Source organism: Physeter macrocephalus, chromosome 11 (genome assembly GCF_002837175.3).
Source record: "Physeter macrocephalus isolate SW-GA chromosome 11, ASM283717v5, whole genome shotgun sequence".
Lineage (NCBI taxonomy): Eukaryota > Metazoa > Chordata > Mammalia > Artiodactyla > Physeteridae > Physeter > Physeter macrocephalus.
Window position 1 is genome coordinate 172,308,567 of NC_041224.1, and position 17,032 is coordinate 172,325,598.

General features: G+C 36.9%; 2 protein-coding genes across 2 annotated transcripts in view; one reads left to right on the forward strand and one right to left on the reverse strand.

Moving 5' to 3' along the window:
- PPP4R4 (protein phosphatase 4 regulatory subunit 4) overlaps positions 1-10,336 on the forward strand; it is a 125,240-nt gene extending 114,904 nt beyond the window's left edge. The window contains exons 23-25 of the mRNA XM_028496363.2: positions 2,352-2,422; positions 7,661-7,808; positions 10,262-10,336. Coding sequence (XP_028352164.1) covers positions 2,352-2,422; positions 7,661-7,808; positions 10,262-10,286 — 244 coding nt within the window. The 3' untranslated portion in view covers positions 10,287-10,336. The remainder of the gene's footprint in view (positions 1-2,351; positions 2,423-7,660; positions 7,809-10,261) is intronic.
- A 4,261-nt stretch (positions 10,337-14,597) lies between these two features.
- Positions 14,598-17,032, reverse strand: part of SERPINA10 (serpin family A member 10) — a 9,352-nt gene continuing 6,917 nt past the window's right edge. Inside the window, exons 4-5 of the mRNA XM_007122840.2 lie at positions 16,101-16,251; positions 14,598-14,979 (exon numbers count right to left, since the gene is read on the reverse strand). Of these exons, the coding sequence (XP_007122902.2) occupies positions 14,788-14,979; positions 16,101-16,251 (343 nt within the window). The 3' untranslated portion in view covers positions 14,598-14,787. The remainder of the gene's footprint in view (positions 14,980-16,100; positions 16,252-17,032) is intronic.

Consider the following 17,032-nt stretch of genomic DNA (forward strand, 5'->3'; position numbering starts at 1 on the left):
TTCATTTACTTCTGCTCTTATTTTTATGATTTTTCTTTTACTAACTTTGGGTTTTGTTTGTTCTTCTTTCTCTAGTTGCTTTACGTGTAAGGTTAGGTTGTTTGAGATTTTTCTTGTTTCTTGAGGTAAGATTGTATTGCTATAAACTTCCCTCTTAGAACTGCTTTTTGTTGTATCCCATAGGTTTTGGGTCATCATGTTTTTGTTGTCATTTGTTTCTAGGTATTTTTTTATTTCCTCTTTGATTTCCTCAGTTATCCATTGGTTATTTAATAACATATTGTTTAGCTTCTATGTGTTTGTGTTTTTTACAGTTTTTTTCTTGTAATTGATTTCTAATCTCATAGCGTTGTGGTCTGAAAAGATGCTTGATATGATTTCAGTTTTCTTAAATTTACTGATGCTTGATTTGTGACCCAAGATGTGATCTATCCTGGAGAATGTTCCATGTGCCCTTGAGAAGAAAGTGTATTCTGCTGCTTTCGGATGGAATGTCCTATAATTATCAATTAAGTTTATCTGGTCTAATGTGTCATTTAAGGCTTGTGTTTCCTTATTAATTTTCTGTCTGGATGATCTGTCCATTGGTATAAATGGGGTGTTAACGTCCCCCACGATTATTGTGTTACTGTCGATTTCCTCTTTTATGGCTGTTGTTAGCATTTGCCTTATGTATTGAGGTGCTCCTATGTTGGGTGCATAAATGTTTACAATTGTTATATCTTCTTCTTGGATTGATCCCTTGATCATTATGTAGTGTCCTTCCTTGTCTCTTGTAACATTCTTTATTTTAAAGTCGATTTTGTCTGATATGAATATTGCTACTCCAGCTTTCTGTTGATTTTCATTTGCATGGAATATCTTTTTCTATCCCCTCACTTTCAATCTGTATGTGTCCCTAGGTCTGAAGTGGGTCTCTTGTAGACAGCATATATATGGGTCTTGTTCTGACTTAATTTTCATTTTATAGTCATACATCTTTATGTGAAATGTTTATATTATTAAATGGTGCTCCTATGTTGGGTGCATATATATTTATAATTGTTATATCTTCTTCTTGGATTGATCCCTTGATCATTATGTAGTGTCCTTCCTTGTCTCTTGTAACATTCTTTATTTTAAAGTCGATTTTGTCTGATATGAATATTGCTACTCCAGCTTTCTGTTGATTTTCATTTGCATGGAATATCTTTTTCTATCCCCTCACTTTCAATCTGTATGTGTCCCTAGGTCTGAAGTGGGTCTCTTGTAGACAGCATATATATGGGTCTTGTTCTGACTTAATTTTCATTTTATAGTCATACATCTTTATGTGAAATGTTTATATTATTAAATAAAATCAGGATTAATTTTTAGATTTTTATAGGTCAGTAATTTCTAAGTTATCTTCTATAAAAATTTCATGTTAAAAAAAAAAAGTAGTCTACAAATTTACATAAGAAATAGGTATCCTGGAATTCTAGGAAGACTACTGCCCTGATGCTTTATAACAACATCATGGAATCCGTGTATTGTTTATGCTCTATCACCTATGTCACACAACTTCTAAATGTGTATGAACGTGCCCCATTTACTAAATGGATGTGGACATCTGTTTGCTGCTAGTGTTGTTTCTGTCCGTAAAGAAGCCACTGGCCTGTTTCTCTGGTAAAGTGGTGACAACAGAGTTCTCCTGATGGTAGATGAATGTGTAGTCTCCCTTTTGGCCCAGAACACAAAATTATAAACAGTTAAGATTAGGGGAGAATCAGCATAAATTAAATGACCATGAATTTTATATATATTGTACACATATAGTATATAACAGCTGTATATCAAGCGGCAAGCAAAGTAATTTTAAGGGAGAATAAATGTCTTCAAAACTATTTATCAAAAAAAATAACATGTTATGGGAAAAATGTTTTTCTTTTATTATTTTTATCTTTTTATAAAAGATTGAATAAAAAGCTTATTCTAGATTTTCAGCTATGTTTTTGGACATTATTGGTAGATCCTTCTAAATTTCCTAGCCAATAGGGTGATCTCAAGATGGATAAAAGAGATTAGAACTGAAGATAAGTTATTTCCAGGAAAATTTTATCCACATTACCTGTTTTGGCTGAGCATCAATAGAAGACCTGTTATTTTGATGTAGCAGAAGTTTAAGGAAATGATTTGAAGTTAAAGACAAAGTAATTATTGTGAGGCATGGAATGTAAAAAATAAATGAGAAATAAAAATAGCAAGCATGTTTCATAAGAAGTAGAGGAAAGCATTTAAAAAAAGATTAGGAAAGACCTAGTGCTAGATGACTGGGATTGAAAGAAGCATATTCCTGTATTTTAACTAAATCAGATTTTGTTCTTTTCTAGTAAAAGTTCTACAACAGCATATACACCTTCTGTCTCAGGGTTAACAAAGACTTCTGTGATTTCACTAACTGGTAAGTAGAAATCTGAGTTCTTCAAAAAATTGTTAAACTTAATAAAATATGATTTTCCTTCAATGACCCATTTCTTTATTTCTAGATACAGTTTCCCTAAATTTATATCTTTATCAAATAGCAAAGAAATTAAACTTTTCCCTAACAATTAAGAAGATGCTTAACAATACTATTTTGTTTTCACTGTGTCAAGAGTCAGAGTTCAATATTTGCAAAAGAGGAAAAGGACAAAATAAGATAGGTTTTACCATGGTCTGAGGACCTAATGAGGCATAGACCAAAAGTTTTTGCAAAAATGTTTAAGGAAGTTAAAAACAGCAGGGCTTCACTGTGGATCATATGATGCTAAACAGTTACAATATTATGTATTTGAAAGTTTATACCAGGGGTAAAGGGCCACATGATAAATATTTTGGGCTCTGTTGTCCACTTGGTTTCTGTCACAATTACTCAACTCTGGTGTGACAGAGTGAAAGCAGCCATAGACAGCACATAACAAGTAGGTATGGCCTTTATTGGACACAATATTGTTGTGTCTCAGGGAACAGGGAGGCCTGAGGAGGAGAGAGATGGGGGAATGGCCAGTAAGTGGACCAATCAGAACAGACACAACATAAATCGATTAAGTTCTTCAGTAGTTGTGACACATTGGCTTCAGTAGTTGTGACATGCGGGCTTCAGTAGTTGTGGCTCACAGGCTCTAGAGCACAGACTCAGTAGCTGTGGTGCACGGGCTTAGTTGCTCCGCAGCATGTGGGATCTTCCTGGACCAGGGCTCGAACCTGTGTCCCCTGCATTGGCAGGCGGATTCTTAACCACTGCACCACCAGGGGAGCCCAAGTTTGCCATCTTATGTGAGTGTGGTTCATGGTGCCCCAAGATAATTGCAATAGTAACATCAAAGATCACTGATCACAGACCACCATAAATATAATAATAATGAAACAGTTGGAAATATTGTAAGAATTATCAAAATCTGACACGAAGACAAGAAGCGAGCAAATGCTGTTGGAAAAATGGTGCTGTTAGACTTGCTGGGCCCAGTGTTGCCACAAACCTTCAATTTATAAAAAACGCATTTTCTGTTCTATCTGCAGTAAAGTGAAGAGCAATAAAACAAGGTAGGCTTGTGTATGATATGCAGATTCTAAAACTTAACATCCAAAGCCTTAAATAAAAGCATGTCTCTAATAAGGGTAAATTATTTATTAAAATATTTGAAAAGTATTCTATCTTAAAATTTCGGTATTTTGGGGAGAGGGAATAGGTTAAATGAAATATCTCCTAGGTTTCTTGATTAGAAAAATGTGCTTATTACTTATTATTTATTACTTGATGAATTACAGACTGAGGAAAAATTCACTATACAATTACATATCTGATCTACAAAGAGAAAATGGGAGCAAAATGTCTCTTAACAAATGTATTAAGTGTTAACAGAGAAAAGAGATTTTATTTACTTTTGAGGCTTAAGACAGGCTTCAGGATGATTATCATTTGAGGTGAACTTTAAGGTACGCTAGGATTTTGACAGGCAGAGATGGGTGTGGAATACTGTCGCATGCAGAAGACCTGTTAGAAGCAAAAGCTGACTGTTGTGTCTTCAGGGAGCAACAGCAGGCTGTTTGGCTGGAGCACGGAGAGGGTGTAGGGGGAGTAGTGTTAAAAGGTAAGGTCAAGTGTAGAGCGGAAGATCTAATTGATGCTTTTTACTTAAGATGAATCCATCAGTCATCAATTTCAGCATTCCAAAGCTATGCGGGCACCACAGACTGGGAGAAATGTAAAGGGAATTCTAGTAAGGATTCAGGGAAACACATTGCAGTGTATCTAGTTTAGGTGGGTATGAAAATTTGTGGAACCCTTTGGAAGCAGTTTGGTCAAGTTCATCGAGAATCCTAGTTTTAGGGGCTTCCCTGGTGGCGCAGTGGTTGCGAGTCCGCCTGCCGATGCAGGGGACACGGGTTCGCGAAAATTTGTGGAACCCTTTGGAAGCAGTTTGGTCAAGTTCATCGAGAATCCTAGTTTTAGGGGCTTCCCTGGTGGCGCAGTGGTTGCGAGTCCGCCTGCCGATGCAGGGGACACGGGTTCGCGCCCCGGTCTGGGAGGGGATCCCACATGCCGCAGAGCGGCTAGGCCTGTGAGCCATGGCCACTGAGCCTGCGCATCCGGAGCCTGTGCTCCGCAACAGGAGAGGCCACAACAGTGAGAGGCCCGTGTACCACAAAAAAAAAAGAATCCTAGTTTTAAAAAATAGTCTATGCCTCAAAAAATCCCATTTCTAGTGATCTGTCATGAAGTATAAATAAAACACATATAACGAGAAAAAATTTGTCACAGTGTTCCTCCTTGACATGATGCGATGAAGATGCTACTTTACCTCTTCTCATCCTTCCTTAAACCCGGAACCCTAGTCTAATTGTGAGAAAAGCATCAGACAAATTCCAGTAGAGGCACATCCTACAAAATATTTGCCCAGTACCCCTAAAAACTGTTAAGGTCATCAAAAGAAAGGAAAGGCTAAGAAACTGTCCCAGCCAAGGAGAGCCTAAGGAGACCTGACAAATAAGTGTACTGTGGTGCCCTGGATGGGATCCTGAGACACAAACAGACATTGGGCGAGACTGACAGAATCCAGACACACTGTGGATTTTTGTTAATAATGATGTGTCACCACTGGCTCACTAATTGTACCAAGTATAGTATGTAAATGTAAGGTGTTAATAATAGGGGAACTAGGTGAAAGGGGTAGGTGGGAATTCTTTATACTCCCTTCTCAATTTTTCTGTAAATCTAATGCTTCAAAAAATTGTCTATTTAAAGATAACATTTAAAATAACTTCAAAGATTTTAAATGCATAGGGATAAATTTAACAAAATGTGTGCTAAATGCACACTCAGAACTTCCAAAATGTTGCTGAAAGAAATTAAAGAAGACATAAATAAATGGAAAGCTGTACCCTGTTTATGGATTAGAAAACTTAATATTGTTATGATGTCAATTCATTTTAAATTGAGCCAGAGATTCAGTGCAATCCTGATACAAATTTTGACAGTCTTTTTGAAATTTGCTGTGTATTCAAATTCATAGAACTGAGTATTTTGAAAAAAAATAAAGTTAGAGAATGTCAGTTACGTGATTTCATCATTTACTACTAAAGCGTCAGTACTCAAGATTGTGTGCCCTGCCCTGACATACATAGTCAGCTGAGTTTCAACAAAGGTGATGTGATTGTATTTTTTTAAATGATACTAGAACAATTGGATATCCGTAAAAAATCCAAAGAACTGAACCTCAATTCTTATCTCACAACTGTACACAAAATTAACTCAACATGTATTCTAAACTTAAGCATAAAAGCTAAAACTCTGACATTTCTGAAGAAAATATAGAAGGGAGTCTTTGTGATTTTGGAATCGACATAAGTTTTTCCAAACCATAAAGAAAAAAATTAACATATTGGACTTCATAAAAATTTAAAGTTTTAGCACTTTGAAATAGAGCATTAAAAAAATAAAAGGCAGGACACAGATTGGGAGAAAATATTCATGTTACATATACCTGACAAAGGACTTGTATCCAGAATATACAAAGATCTTTTTTTTTTTTTTAAGTTGAAGTATAGTTGAGTTACAATATTGTGTTAGTTTCAGGTGCACAACACAGCGATTCAGTTATACATATATTCTTCCACAGGTCCTCTTTCCTTATAGGTTATTACAAAATACTGAGTATAGTTCCCTATGCTATACAGTAGTTCCTTGATGGTTATCTATTTTATTATTTATATAGTAGGGTGTATATGTTAATCCCAACCTCCTAATTTATCCCTCCCCCCTTTTCCCACCTTTCCCCTTTGGTAACCATAAGTTAGTTTTCTATGTCTGCGAGTCTCTTTCTACTTTGGAAATAAGTTCATTTGTATCTTTTTTTTAGATTCCACATATAAGCAATATCATATGATATTTATCTTTCTCTGGCTTACTTCACTTATTATGATAATCTCTAGGTCCATCCATGTTGCTGCGAATGGCATTATTTTATTCTTTTTTTATGGCTGAGTAATATTCTATATTCCACCACATCTTCTTTATCCATTCCTCTGTTGATGGACATTTAGGTTGTTTCCATGTCTTGGCTATTGTAAATAGTGCTGCAATGAACATTGGGGTGCCTGTATCTTTTCGAATTATGGTTTTCTCTGGATATATGCCCAGGAGTGGGATTGCAGGATCATATGGTAGTTCTATTTTTAGTTTTAAGAATATACAAAGATCTTTAAAACAAATCAGGCAACTGATTTTAAAATGGGAAAAAATTTGAACATGCACTTCATGAAAGAAGATATACAAATAAGTAAGTAAAAAGATGCTTAAGATCAGTAACCATTAAGAAATGCAAATTAAAGCAATGAGAAACCCCCCCCCACACACACACACAAGGAGATACCACTTCACACCCACTAGAATGACTAAAAGGACTCACAATATCAAGTGTGTGTGAGGATGTGGAGTAACTTTCCAGGACTCTCATATGTTGCTGTTGGAAATGCAAAATGGTATAATCACTTGGGACAGCAGTTTGGCAGTTTCTTATGAAGTTAAATATACACTTACTATGTGATTCAGCAGTTCCATTCCAAGACTTTTACTGAAGAGAAATTAAAACATATGTCCCTACACAGACTTGCACACAATGGTCCATAGCAGCTCTATTTGTAATAGATTACAAATTTTTGGAAACAAATCACAGTGTCTGTCCGTAGGAGAATGGATAGACACGTGTGCAATGGGAATACCGGTCAGCGATGAAAAGGATGAAGTACTGATGTGGATGAGTGGCAGCGTAATTATGCTGCATGAAAGGAGCCAGACCAAAAAAGCATACATACTGTACGATTCCATTTATACAATATTCTGTAAAATGCAAACTAATCTGTAGTGACAGGAGGCAGGTCTGTGGTTGCCTGGATTGGGGAGGGGGTGGAAGGGAGGGATGACAGGAGGCGGAGCAAACATCCAGTGATGGATGTGTTCACTCTTGATTGTGCTGATGGCTTCATGGGTGTGTACAAATGTCAGAACCTTAAATTTGTGCACCTTATTGTATATAAATTATACCTTAATAAAGTTGACTTTAAAAGAAGGGAAACAAAGTCAGTTACCATTAACCTTCTCTAAGGTTCACATCTCTCGAAGTATATTCCATCTGGCTGACTGTACACGTATTACTTTCAGATGATTCATTCCGGACTCGTAATGCCAGTAGTACCCCCAGTTCCTTTTCTTCTAATACTCCCCTGCCCAGCACCTCCCGCGGGACAGGTAACTCAGGTGATCCCAAGAGCAGTGGAAGTAAAGATACACAGTCACGGAAGGCTACCTTGTAAGTAATCCAGTGATGTACTGCTAAGTGTTTTATTCTGTTCTTTTTCTCAGTGTACTCTCCCTCCCACTTAAATACTTTCCAAAGAATAGAAGATGTCTGTAATGAGGCAATGTCATCAATTAAAAGGGATTATTATTATCACTGTTACGTTAGATACTTTATATAAGATAATTTATATATGGCAAAGACATTGTAACCTTAGGGAGCTGACAAGAAACTTTAAATGGTTCCCACTAATATCTGAGATCTGTTTATTTTTCTGTGAAATATTTGCATTCAGGAAATTTAGCTCTGAGAAGACACTGAGTATAATTGCATTCCTTTAAACAACTAGCTTAAGTACACAGCATTTTAATCACCCAGTGCTCAGAGGGGTGGGTGTAACTGATGCCACTTAAGAAATATTACTGCAGCATATAATCCAGAGTTGTGGGTCCAGTAAGCCAGATTCTACAGACAACATTCATTCCTTAAAGTTATAAAGGTCATAAAGGGCCTCTATTCTCCTTTTCCCCTTGTGGTTCCTTTTTATGCACCATTTATATCTTGTTTGAATTGTCGAAGCCTTTGTTTCTTTTAGGTTAAACATTTAAGAGGGTAGTGCCAAAAAAAATCTCCATAACGAGAGGTCATATCCAGGTAGAAGTGATTCATCCAAAATGCCCGAACTATAGTTACACATTTCCTCTTTCATATGGGACACGTGAATCTTCTGATTAGAAGAGAATTTAAACAGGATTCAGACTTTCTTTTAAACATATTTCACTTAATTCATGAATATTTTCTAATAAAGTTTCTGATGTGCATCTTTTTGCAGAAACTCCACACTGGAGTCCCATTTAGAAACTGAACTGTATTATAATTTGTTCAAAAATTTTAGTTGGTCATTGGTGTATACAAATATAGATGTATTCAAAATTCATTCAAAACTTAGAAATACATTTTTTGAATAGAGCTCAAGGAAAGAGTAGGACTACATAATAGAAAAAAGTAATAGTAAATAGAAAAAATAATATTGATAGTACAGGTTAGTAGTATTCATACAGAAGATACTTTTATTTACAGAGAATCTCTTAGCCATACAATTATTGCTCTGATTATACTGTGGAGTTCCATTGAAAGTCTCAAAATAGAGGCAGGACAGGGTAACGGTCTATGGAGAGCACAGAGCCGGAGCCTCATGCCCTGGTTCCCGTGGCGGTTCCGGCGAGCACTCTGGTCCTCGGTGTGCCCGCGAAACGACAGGGCAAGGCCTACGGTTCATTCTCTGAGGCGCCTTCCATTCTGGCATCCTGAAATCCTTCCTCTTGATCACCCTTGACCCTCTTCCTGTTGAAAGATTGCCCTGGAATTCTTCTATTGAAGAACACGTTTAATAACATCAGAATGCAATTCATTCTCTTTTCAACGTATCTTTCTAAATGCAATAGGCATTTTTTAATAAGTAAAGACCATTGAAGCCTAATATATTTATACTAGCTCTCCTTTATTTCAGATTACTATCTTCATCTGTTTTTTCGTTGTTGAGTATGTTTTTCCTTTTTATTGACTGAATTTTCTCTTGCTCAATATTTATAATACACAATTATATAAATAATCATATAATCAGTTGTATCTATAATTGATTGTTTTAAAAAATGAATCTAGAAACAAACACTCTGCTAACAAGTCACATGAAGTTTGTTTCTTCTTTTCTGAATATTCTGAAGAAGGAGGAATATTGGTATCACAGCTGCTTTATTAATGTATAACTGAACCTGCCAGTCCACAACTCTCTCTCCATGTTACGTGGTTCTAATTTGGACTTTCTCATGAATGCACACCGCTACATAACTGAAATAGGTGATTGATATCTACTTTGGTCATGTTTCTGTGGAGTATTATCCACCCTTCAGTGCCATGCCATATCCAAATGAAAATCTATCCTTTTCTCCTTAAAATAAACCTATGAAGTGATTTCAGAAACTATTAATTATCTCGGTTTTTGCTGCTCAAAAAAATTCTATGCAATACATTCTCCAGCTTTACAGTATCATGGAGATGACACATCTGGTATTTAGGAATATCAGTGTCTTAAAGGAAGTACGGAATGCATCATATCTTATGTCTTTCAAGGCCAGACAATTGATATATTTTTAGGCTGTGTTAATTTCTGTTATGGTTATAGGAAGTGAAAAACGTAGGAAAAGTATGAATTGAACTGAATGCTATGTTAGATGCACCTAGGATTTAGTAGTTAAAGGTTATTCCAAGTGATCTTTAATATGTAATTCACAGGTCTCATACATTAGGTTTATTCAAAGTAGATTATATCTATTTCTTTACTTTGTAAGCATTATATGGATAAAATTTTTCATGTTTTGTTTTCTTTTTTTTCTTCTTTCCTTCTCCTTCTTCTCTCTCTCTTCTCTCTTTCATTCTTCTCTCTTTCTTTCCTCCTTTTGACAAAGAAAATCCAGAAAATCCAATCCTTAGATCATCTGCTTGAAGGAGGCAAAACAAAGACAACTGGAGATAATGTGATCGATGGACAAAAGCTAAAGCAATGGCTCGGGCTTTTTTTTTTTTTTTTTTTTAATGAATGGGAAAGAGAGAGATACATAATGGCAGTTGATGTTGTTAAACGTTCCATGTTTGAAATTATATTCCCTAGGAGGTATAATATATATTTCTTGAATAATAATGTGGTCACAGAATTCCAGTGTTATAGTGAAGTGTAATGAAAAACAACTTTAGGTATGTGCTTTAACTACTGCTACAAAAGAGATAAGTCTGCATTTATTTGTGCAGGAAACCATCTATTTAATTGTTCTCGAGTTTAGCATTTACAAATTGAAAGGTCCAAATCAACTGAAATTGCCCTGCCTAGATAATCACTTGGCGGGGGACTTGGGAGTAAGAATGACACTGCATTTTCTCACAAATCTCCAAGCCCAGTTGAAAAGTCACACTGAAACAGGGTACAAACAGCTCTCCGAAATTATATCAGTCCTACGATCGTGGTGACAAGATGTTGTACCTGGACATTCGGAAATTAAAATTTGGCAATGAAAATTCTACAAAGATTTCTGATAACTTTTAGCTACAACTACCTTAAAAATAACAGATTGATGATTTCCTTTATTTCCTAGAAGAATTTATTTTATAAATACTTTGTTTACATTTTAGATTGTATTTGTCCTTACTGAGTTAAAAATGATGACTCTAGTTTGAATCAGCTGTTATTCTAAGCTATCATGCTTAAGCTATGTCAACAGCATATATTTGTACTAATGCTAATATTTCCATCAACATTTGCCTGTGGAATATATTCAGTTCTTAATTTTAAAAATGTCAGTTCTTGAGATATACTGTATGAAGCTATTGTCAGCTTCTCTATTTCAAAATGCAATCAGCATATAACTATATTGATATTAGAAAATATTTGTTTTTTTAAAATATACTGATGTATGATAAAGATGATCTAATTTGTGAATGCATATGTGTGTGGTTACTTTTTATAATGTGAAATAATGAATAATGAATTTACTCAAAATAAAACATAGGTTAATGAGATACCTGTGTTTGTGAAAAAAGTTTTAAATACCTTCCTGCAGTTTTTATTCGGTAATTAAAGACAGTTCATTCTTAAGTAATGAACAAGAAAAGCGCACGGGCATCAACTATAAATTATCCAGGGGACAGCTACTCAGTGTGAGGCTTTCATGCTGTTTGTTTCCCCCTTTCCTTACATATGGCCTCTTTTTTGGCTATTTTTAGTGATTCTTAATATCTTTCATTTAAGGACAATCAGGTAAATGGAATTGTTCAGCCATGCATTTTGTCAGTAATTAAAAATTGAGTAGGTATGAGAAGCTTGACAGTACTGATTAATTCATGCATTCTTTGTGGATTCCATTTAACTCTTTTAGTGACGTTGCTAACGTGGAACTGAGTACATTAGGATCTAGGAGAGAGTGCTGGGGGTTTGTCATGGACCTCGGAACAGCGTCAGTTTTTCTAGTACTTTGATTCGTAGTCCACATTGACGCTGTTACTTTAAAAAATGGAGAATTTCAGTTTATTTGTTCAAAAATAAATTTAGCAGAGTTAGGAACTTTTTATTTTCCACCATGCATGCGGGAGAAGAGGAAAACAATTTGACAGAGAAAAGTCCCTACTGCTTATAGAGCTCAGAAATCTACAGAAGTCAGCCGCAGTCTTAGGCACTAAATTATCAATTAAGACAGCCAATCACAGTTATGTTTGGAGGTTTCCTTGTTTTTCTACAGAACATGATAATTTCTAAAGTCGTTGAAATATTTGTTAAAACTATACTTCCAAGGACAGATATGTAAAAACAGAGTAAAAAACAAATTGGTGACAGTTATGAATATCCACATGTATCTCGATTTACACTGGAAACAAGACTGATACTCTTGTAAAAGTTCTTAGTTTAACAACTTATCAAATAGTTCCTTTAAACCAGTTGTGTGACAAGGAAAGATCTCCCTCCATCTGTAGCTGCAGAGAAATAGGGACATCTCTATCTGTTAATTGTGGAAACTTGCAGTTTTAAGGACATGTTCCAAAATTTCACTAGTTAGCATTATAAGCAAAAAAATAGACCTGTAGAATCAACTTTACTGGCAGAAATGGAGAGGGCAAAAAAGGATTTTACTTAATAGAGAGGAGCATATAGAGCTTAATAGAGAGGAGCATATAGAGCTTTTCTTCCATAACCTCATACACATTTAAAAGTCATTTCCATTACTTGATTTCCTGAGCTTTATAAAGACACCTTATTCTGGAGGAGTAAGTCCATTTTGCCTGCAGTTAGTGGACATAGGTGAAATATTTGAATTGAAATGGAACAGTCTCTTTAGCTTGGCCCTAGTGGTTTTACAGCGAAGATAAAATGAATTCAATTAAGTCGGTAATCTGTTCTTAGTTGTTATATAGCATGTATGTGAGAGAGAGAGCGAGAGTGTGTGTGTGTGTGTGTGTGTGTGTGTGTGTGTGTGTGTGTGTGTGTGGGAACAGTTTTTAAAACCTGACATTTAAATATAGTGAAGCATTGTTACAATGCTCAGAATTTTCCCCCTCAGTTGAAACCTTGAATTTTTTTGTAGGATCCAGTACATTTTTCATTGGTCTGCATTTTTTCACCATGCATATATATTTAGAAAATCTAAAACCTAGTGTCCTTGGAGCTTCTTCAAGCATATGTGGGGAAATATTAATTTTTTATAGAGAATAGGGCCATTTTCTACCTTAAAGAGTAATGTCAGATATCATTGTTATGCCATTATTGTTTTGTGCAAATATATGCAGAGTTAAGGGGAGAGTTTGATATGTATGTTCTATGAATCCTTTGATAATAATGAACCTTTTTTATAACTGGGTTTGGCCATATTTATTTCAGAGGGTATTGTGTTCTCATAGGCTTTCTTTTTTAGATTTCATCTCTTAAAATGGGTAATTTGAGCCCTCTTTTATTTCCCTTTCTACTATTTTTCCATAAATGAACCTCATTAGTTGAATACTAACAACTCACTTAAGAATGCCAACTGAAGTTAGTCATCTATTTTTGTTTCTTTCTAGGCCCTAGAGTTGCCTGGCTTACCAATGTCAGCTAGTGCCCTTGGAAGGGAATACAGGAATAAAGTCATGTCCAGGTTTTAGAATGATGAAGAGTTAGTCTCTAGACTGCTGCTTATTATTATTACCTATTCACATTAAGTACTATTTACATAACTCTGCCTTATTGTAATAAGATGGCTAATCAATACATTAATTTTAAGTATATTTAAATTGGATAGCAAACAGATACAAATCCAATTAGTCCGTTAGTCAACATTCCAGGATTAGTTAACTCTAGTCATGATTCTCTGAAATTACTCCTAAAATATTTTCTTGTCTCTATAACAGAAAATGACTGGCTGAGAAAGTATTTGCTGTTTTTCTTTGAACCTTGGGACAAAGTCCATGCTTATATTCCGTTTAGCCACAGTGGGTAACTGAGAGGTGAGCACATGCTGCCTGTTGGGACCCCATCAGATGTTGTAGACAGAAAGACGAGTGAAACGGGTTTGGGGACTGGAGTCAGGAGAGGCAGCCTTCTGACTCTGCCATTGCTCCACTGGGTGACTTTTTCCTTCCTCTGAGATGCCCTGTATGATTTAGCCATTAGATGCCGTAGGCACAGTGCCCTCAAGCCCACGATACTTTTAGGGGCCCATGAAGATGTTTTCTTCTTGCAACAAGCAAGTTCCATACGTTGACTGCACTGGTATAAAGACAGATATAACCCAGAATATATTCATCTTTATGCCAATGCAGTCATAAAATATAATTTCTATTATACACACACATATATATTTTTTTATTTTTACAGAGGGAGGAGCCTATGAAGACAAAAGTGCCTGGGGCCCACGAAAGCCATACTGCGGCCCTCTCTCCAGTTTCCCATTTCTTTGCTTTGTAAAACGAAGGTATTGAACTGGATGATCTGTGGCTCAGTTAACGGCTCCACGGAGTGGGTGGAGCCACACTGCAGCAGGACTGACCGCGGCTATTTTCTTCTAATTTTAGTCACCAAGAAATGATTCTACAGTAGGTTAAAAATAAAACACTAATTTGCACTAGGGAGAAGTAAAGAGAGCGAAGCTCATGACCCATGGAGAATGTGTACTTGTCTTCTTCCCAAAGGCTTTGTCTTGAAATAGAGTTCTGATCTACCATAGTTTTAAGTCCAGATACCAAGATGGTCTTTAGTCAATAACTAAGGCTCTTAGAAACAGGCTGAAAATACCAGACAGCTTGTACAAACATCTCCTTAAAATAAGTTTGAATTTAATACGCAGATTTATCTAAGGATGGCTCAAACTAGCATTTGAGGACAAGGGCGCGACACCCAGTGCCAGTGTCCTGTGTAAGTTCAGACACCTCAGATCCAGCGTCTGCTGTGGCTCTAAGGACTCACGCGTGTCATCAATCACAGGAGAGTCGGGTTCACCACCCTGCCCAGAAATAGCAGGATTCTGGAGGTTTCTTCATAGATGATGAAGTGAAATGGCCGGTCCACTTTGATGATGGGAGGCATGGAATAAGCAGTGATTTCTGACAGGGTTCCCGCCACCGCCTCTGTTCCTTCTTCATCCACCTCAATCATTGCTCTTTGTAAAACCTGGAAAAGGAAATACATGGAAGGCCGTTTGTGTGCCAGCGGAGACGAGGGAATTAATTGAGCCCCTGGACATTCTGTGTTATTGTCCTACCCACGGGGCCATGCTCTCGGGATTTAGTGGTACGGGGCTCATCTGCGCAGAGAGGAATGGTCTGAGGTTGCCCCAGCGACTACCTTAGAAGCCCGCAAAATACCAGGAGACACCAGGAACCGATTGTGAAATTCATTCTGGGCAGGGACCCAGGGACTCTGTGGCTGGCCAGTTCGTGCACACATGCATCAAATGAACAAATACTTATTTAGCATGTACTTTGTGCTACTGATTTTTGAGCTGAGCTGGTGTTCCTCCTGGAAGGTTTTCAAGCCGCCTGGAACCCCTGAGAACTTTGACCTTCCTTCTGGCAGGCTAGGTAGGGGCAGGGTTGTGGTTAGTCTTCTGTAGCAGCTTCCCAGCACCTGGTACTGCTCCGAAGTGGTCCCTGGGGCAAGCCCTTGGGTCCCTGAAGTCTTCCTGAACTCTGGTGGCCTGTATTTAGGCCACCTGTTGTGTTTGCGAGGCCCTTTTGTCCAGGAACCTCATGTGATGTGAGTGACGGACCTGTATAATTATTATAAGAGGCGATAATGATAATAATCCCTACTGTTTTTTTTTTGTTTTTTTGTTTTTTTGTTTTTTTTTTGTGGTATCTGCATTGGCAGGCGGACGCGCAACCGCTGCGCCACCAGGGAAGCCCATCCCTACTGTTTTGCAGGGATATTTCAGAGGAGGTTTCCACAAGGGGCGGGAAGTTAGCCAGATAACCTCTGGGGCTTTCTTTCATCTTTAAAGTGGTGCAGTTTCATGGAATTTTGAATGAATCTGTGAACCAGTTCCATTTTGGGATAAATTTCTCCTTGAGCACTGGGAGAGAAGAGAGAGAGCTCTACGTACGAGAGATTAAATTAGTTGAACAGATGTTTTAAAAAGTAGCTCCAAATTCTTAAAACATCCAACTTGGGTGCTGTTTCGATTCTTTTGGAATTTTAATCTAATTTTCTACTACAACTTGGCCATTTATGAACGTTAAGTGGTATGTAAAAATATTTGTTGGTTTGGGCCCCAGTGTAAGATCCTGACTTACCTTGGATACTTTAAGATTTCTTTCAGTAACTGAGAGATCACTCAGGTCAGCCCAGGGTGAGAAGATTCTTCTGATTCCCATCTGTTTAAGCAGCTCATGCATCTTATACTTCTGGTCTATCTTGAACTTTGGAAAGAAAACTTCCATTTTTCTGTGGTACAAGTACACATAATGGTGAACTGTAGACAAAAGCCATAGATTCTGAACACTCAAAAGGTCACACTTTCTTTTTACCTTCCCCCAAGATTATTCCCACTAACAAGTCTCCCTCAGTTGACTAGAGCTCATTCTGTTCTTTTGTAATGAATGGTCTGACTCAGAGAAGAGAGCTTCAGCTTCAGGGAACCAGTTTTATTTCCCAGCCAATGACTGCATTCTCTTTAGCAAAGAATGCCACACTTTGTATACATTTCCCTGGGTTGTCAAAACAACCCCAAACCAACCAAATAGCTGCTGCCATCAGTCCTGCAGACTCCAGGCTGTTTTCAATACCCAGATTACAGAGACCCCCAGGATTTTAGGAGAACCTTAAGAGTCTGGGGATGGACAAGGAGAGGGGAGTGAAGGGAATTTTCAACCCCCTACCTTTCTTTAGCCAGAGAAACTCTGATATTATCTATTATATATATATATATATTATATACATACACATATATAATATATATATTCACACACAATGGAGTTTTTTGTTTAGAGACATGAGTTCTGTGGCTCAAAAATAAAAAGAATGAAAACTACTAATTGGTACTAAATTAGTCGTAAAGAAGTCCCAACGTCTTAATCTGTGAAGTACAGCCAACATACCAATACCAATTTCACAATGTTCTTCAGAGAAGTAAATGAAATAATATATGTTAAGCACCCAGAACAATGTCTCGTGTAGTTTCCTCTCTCTCTCTCTCTCTCTCTCTCTCTCTCTCTCTCTCTTTCTC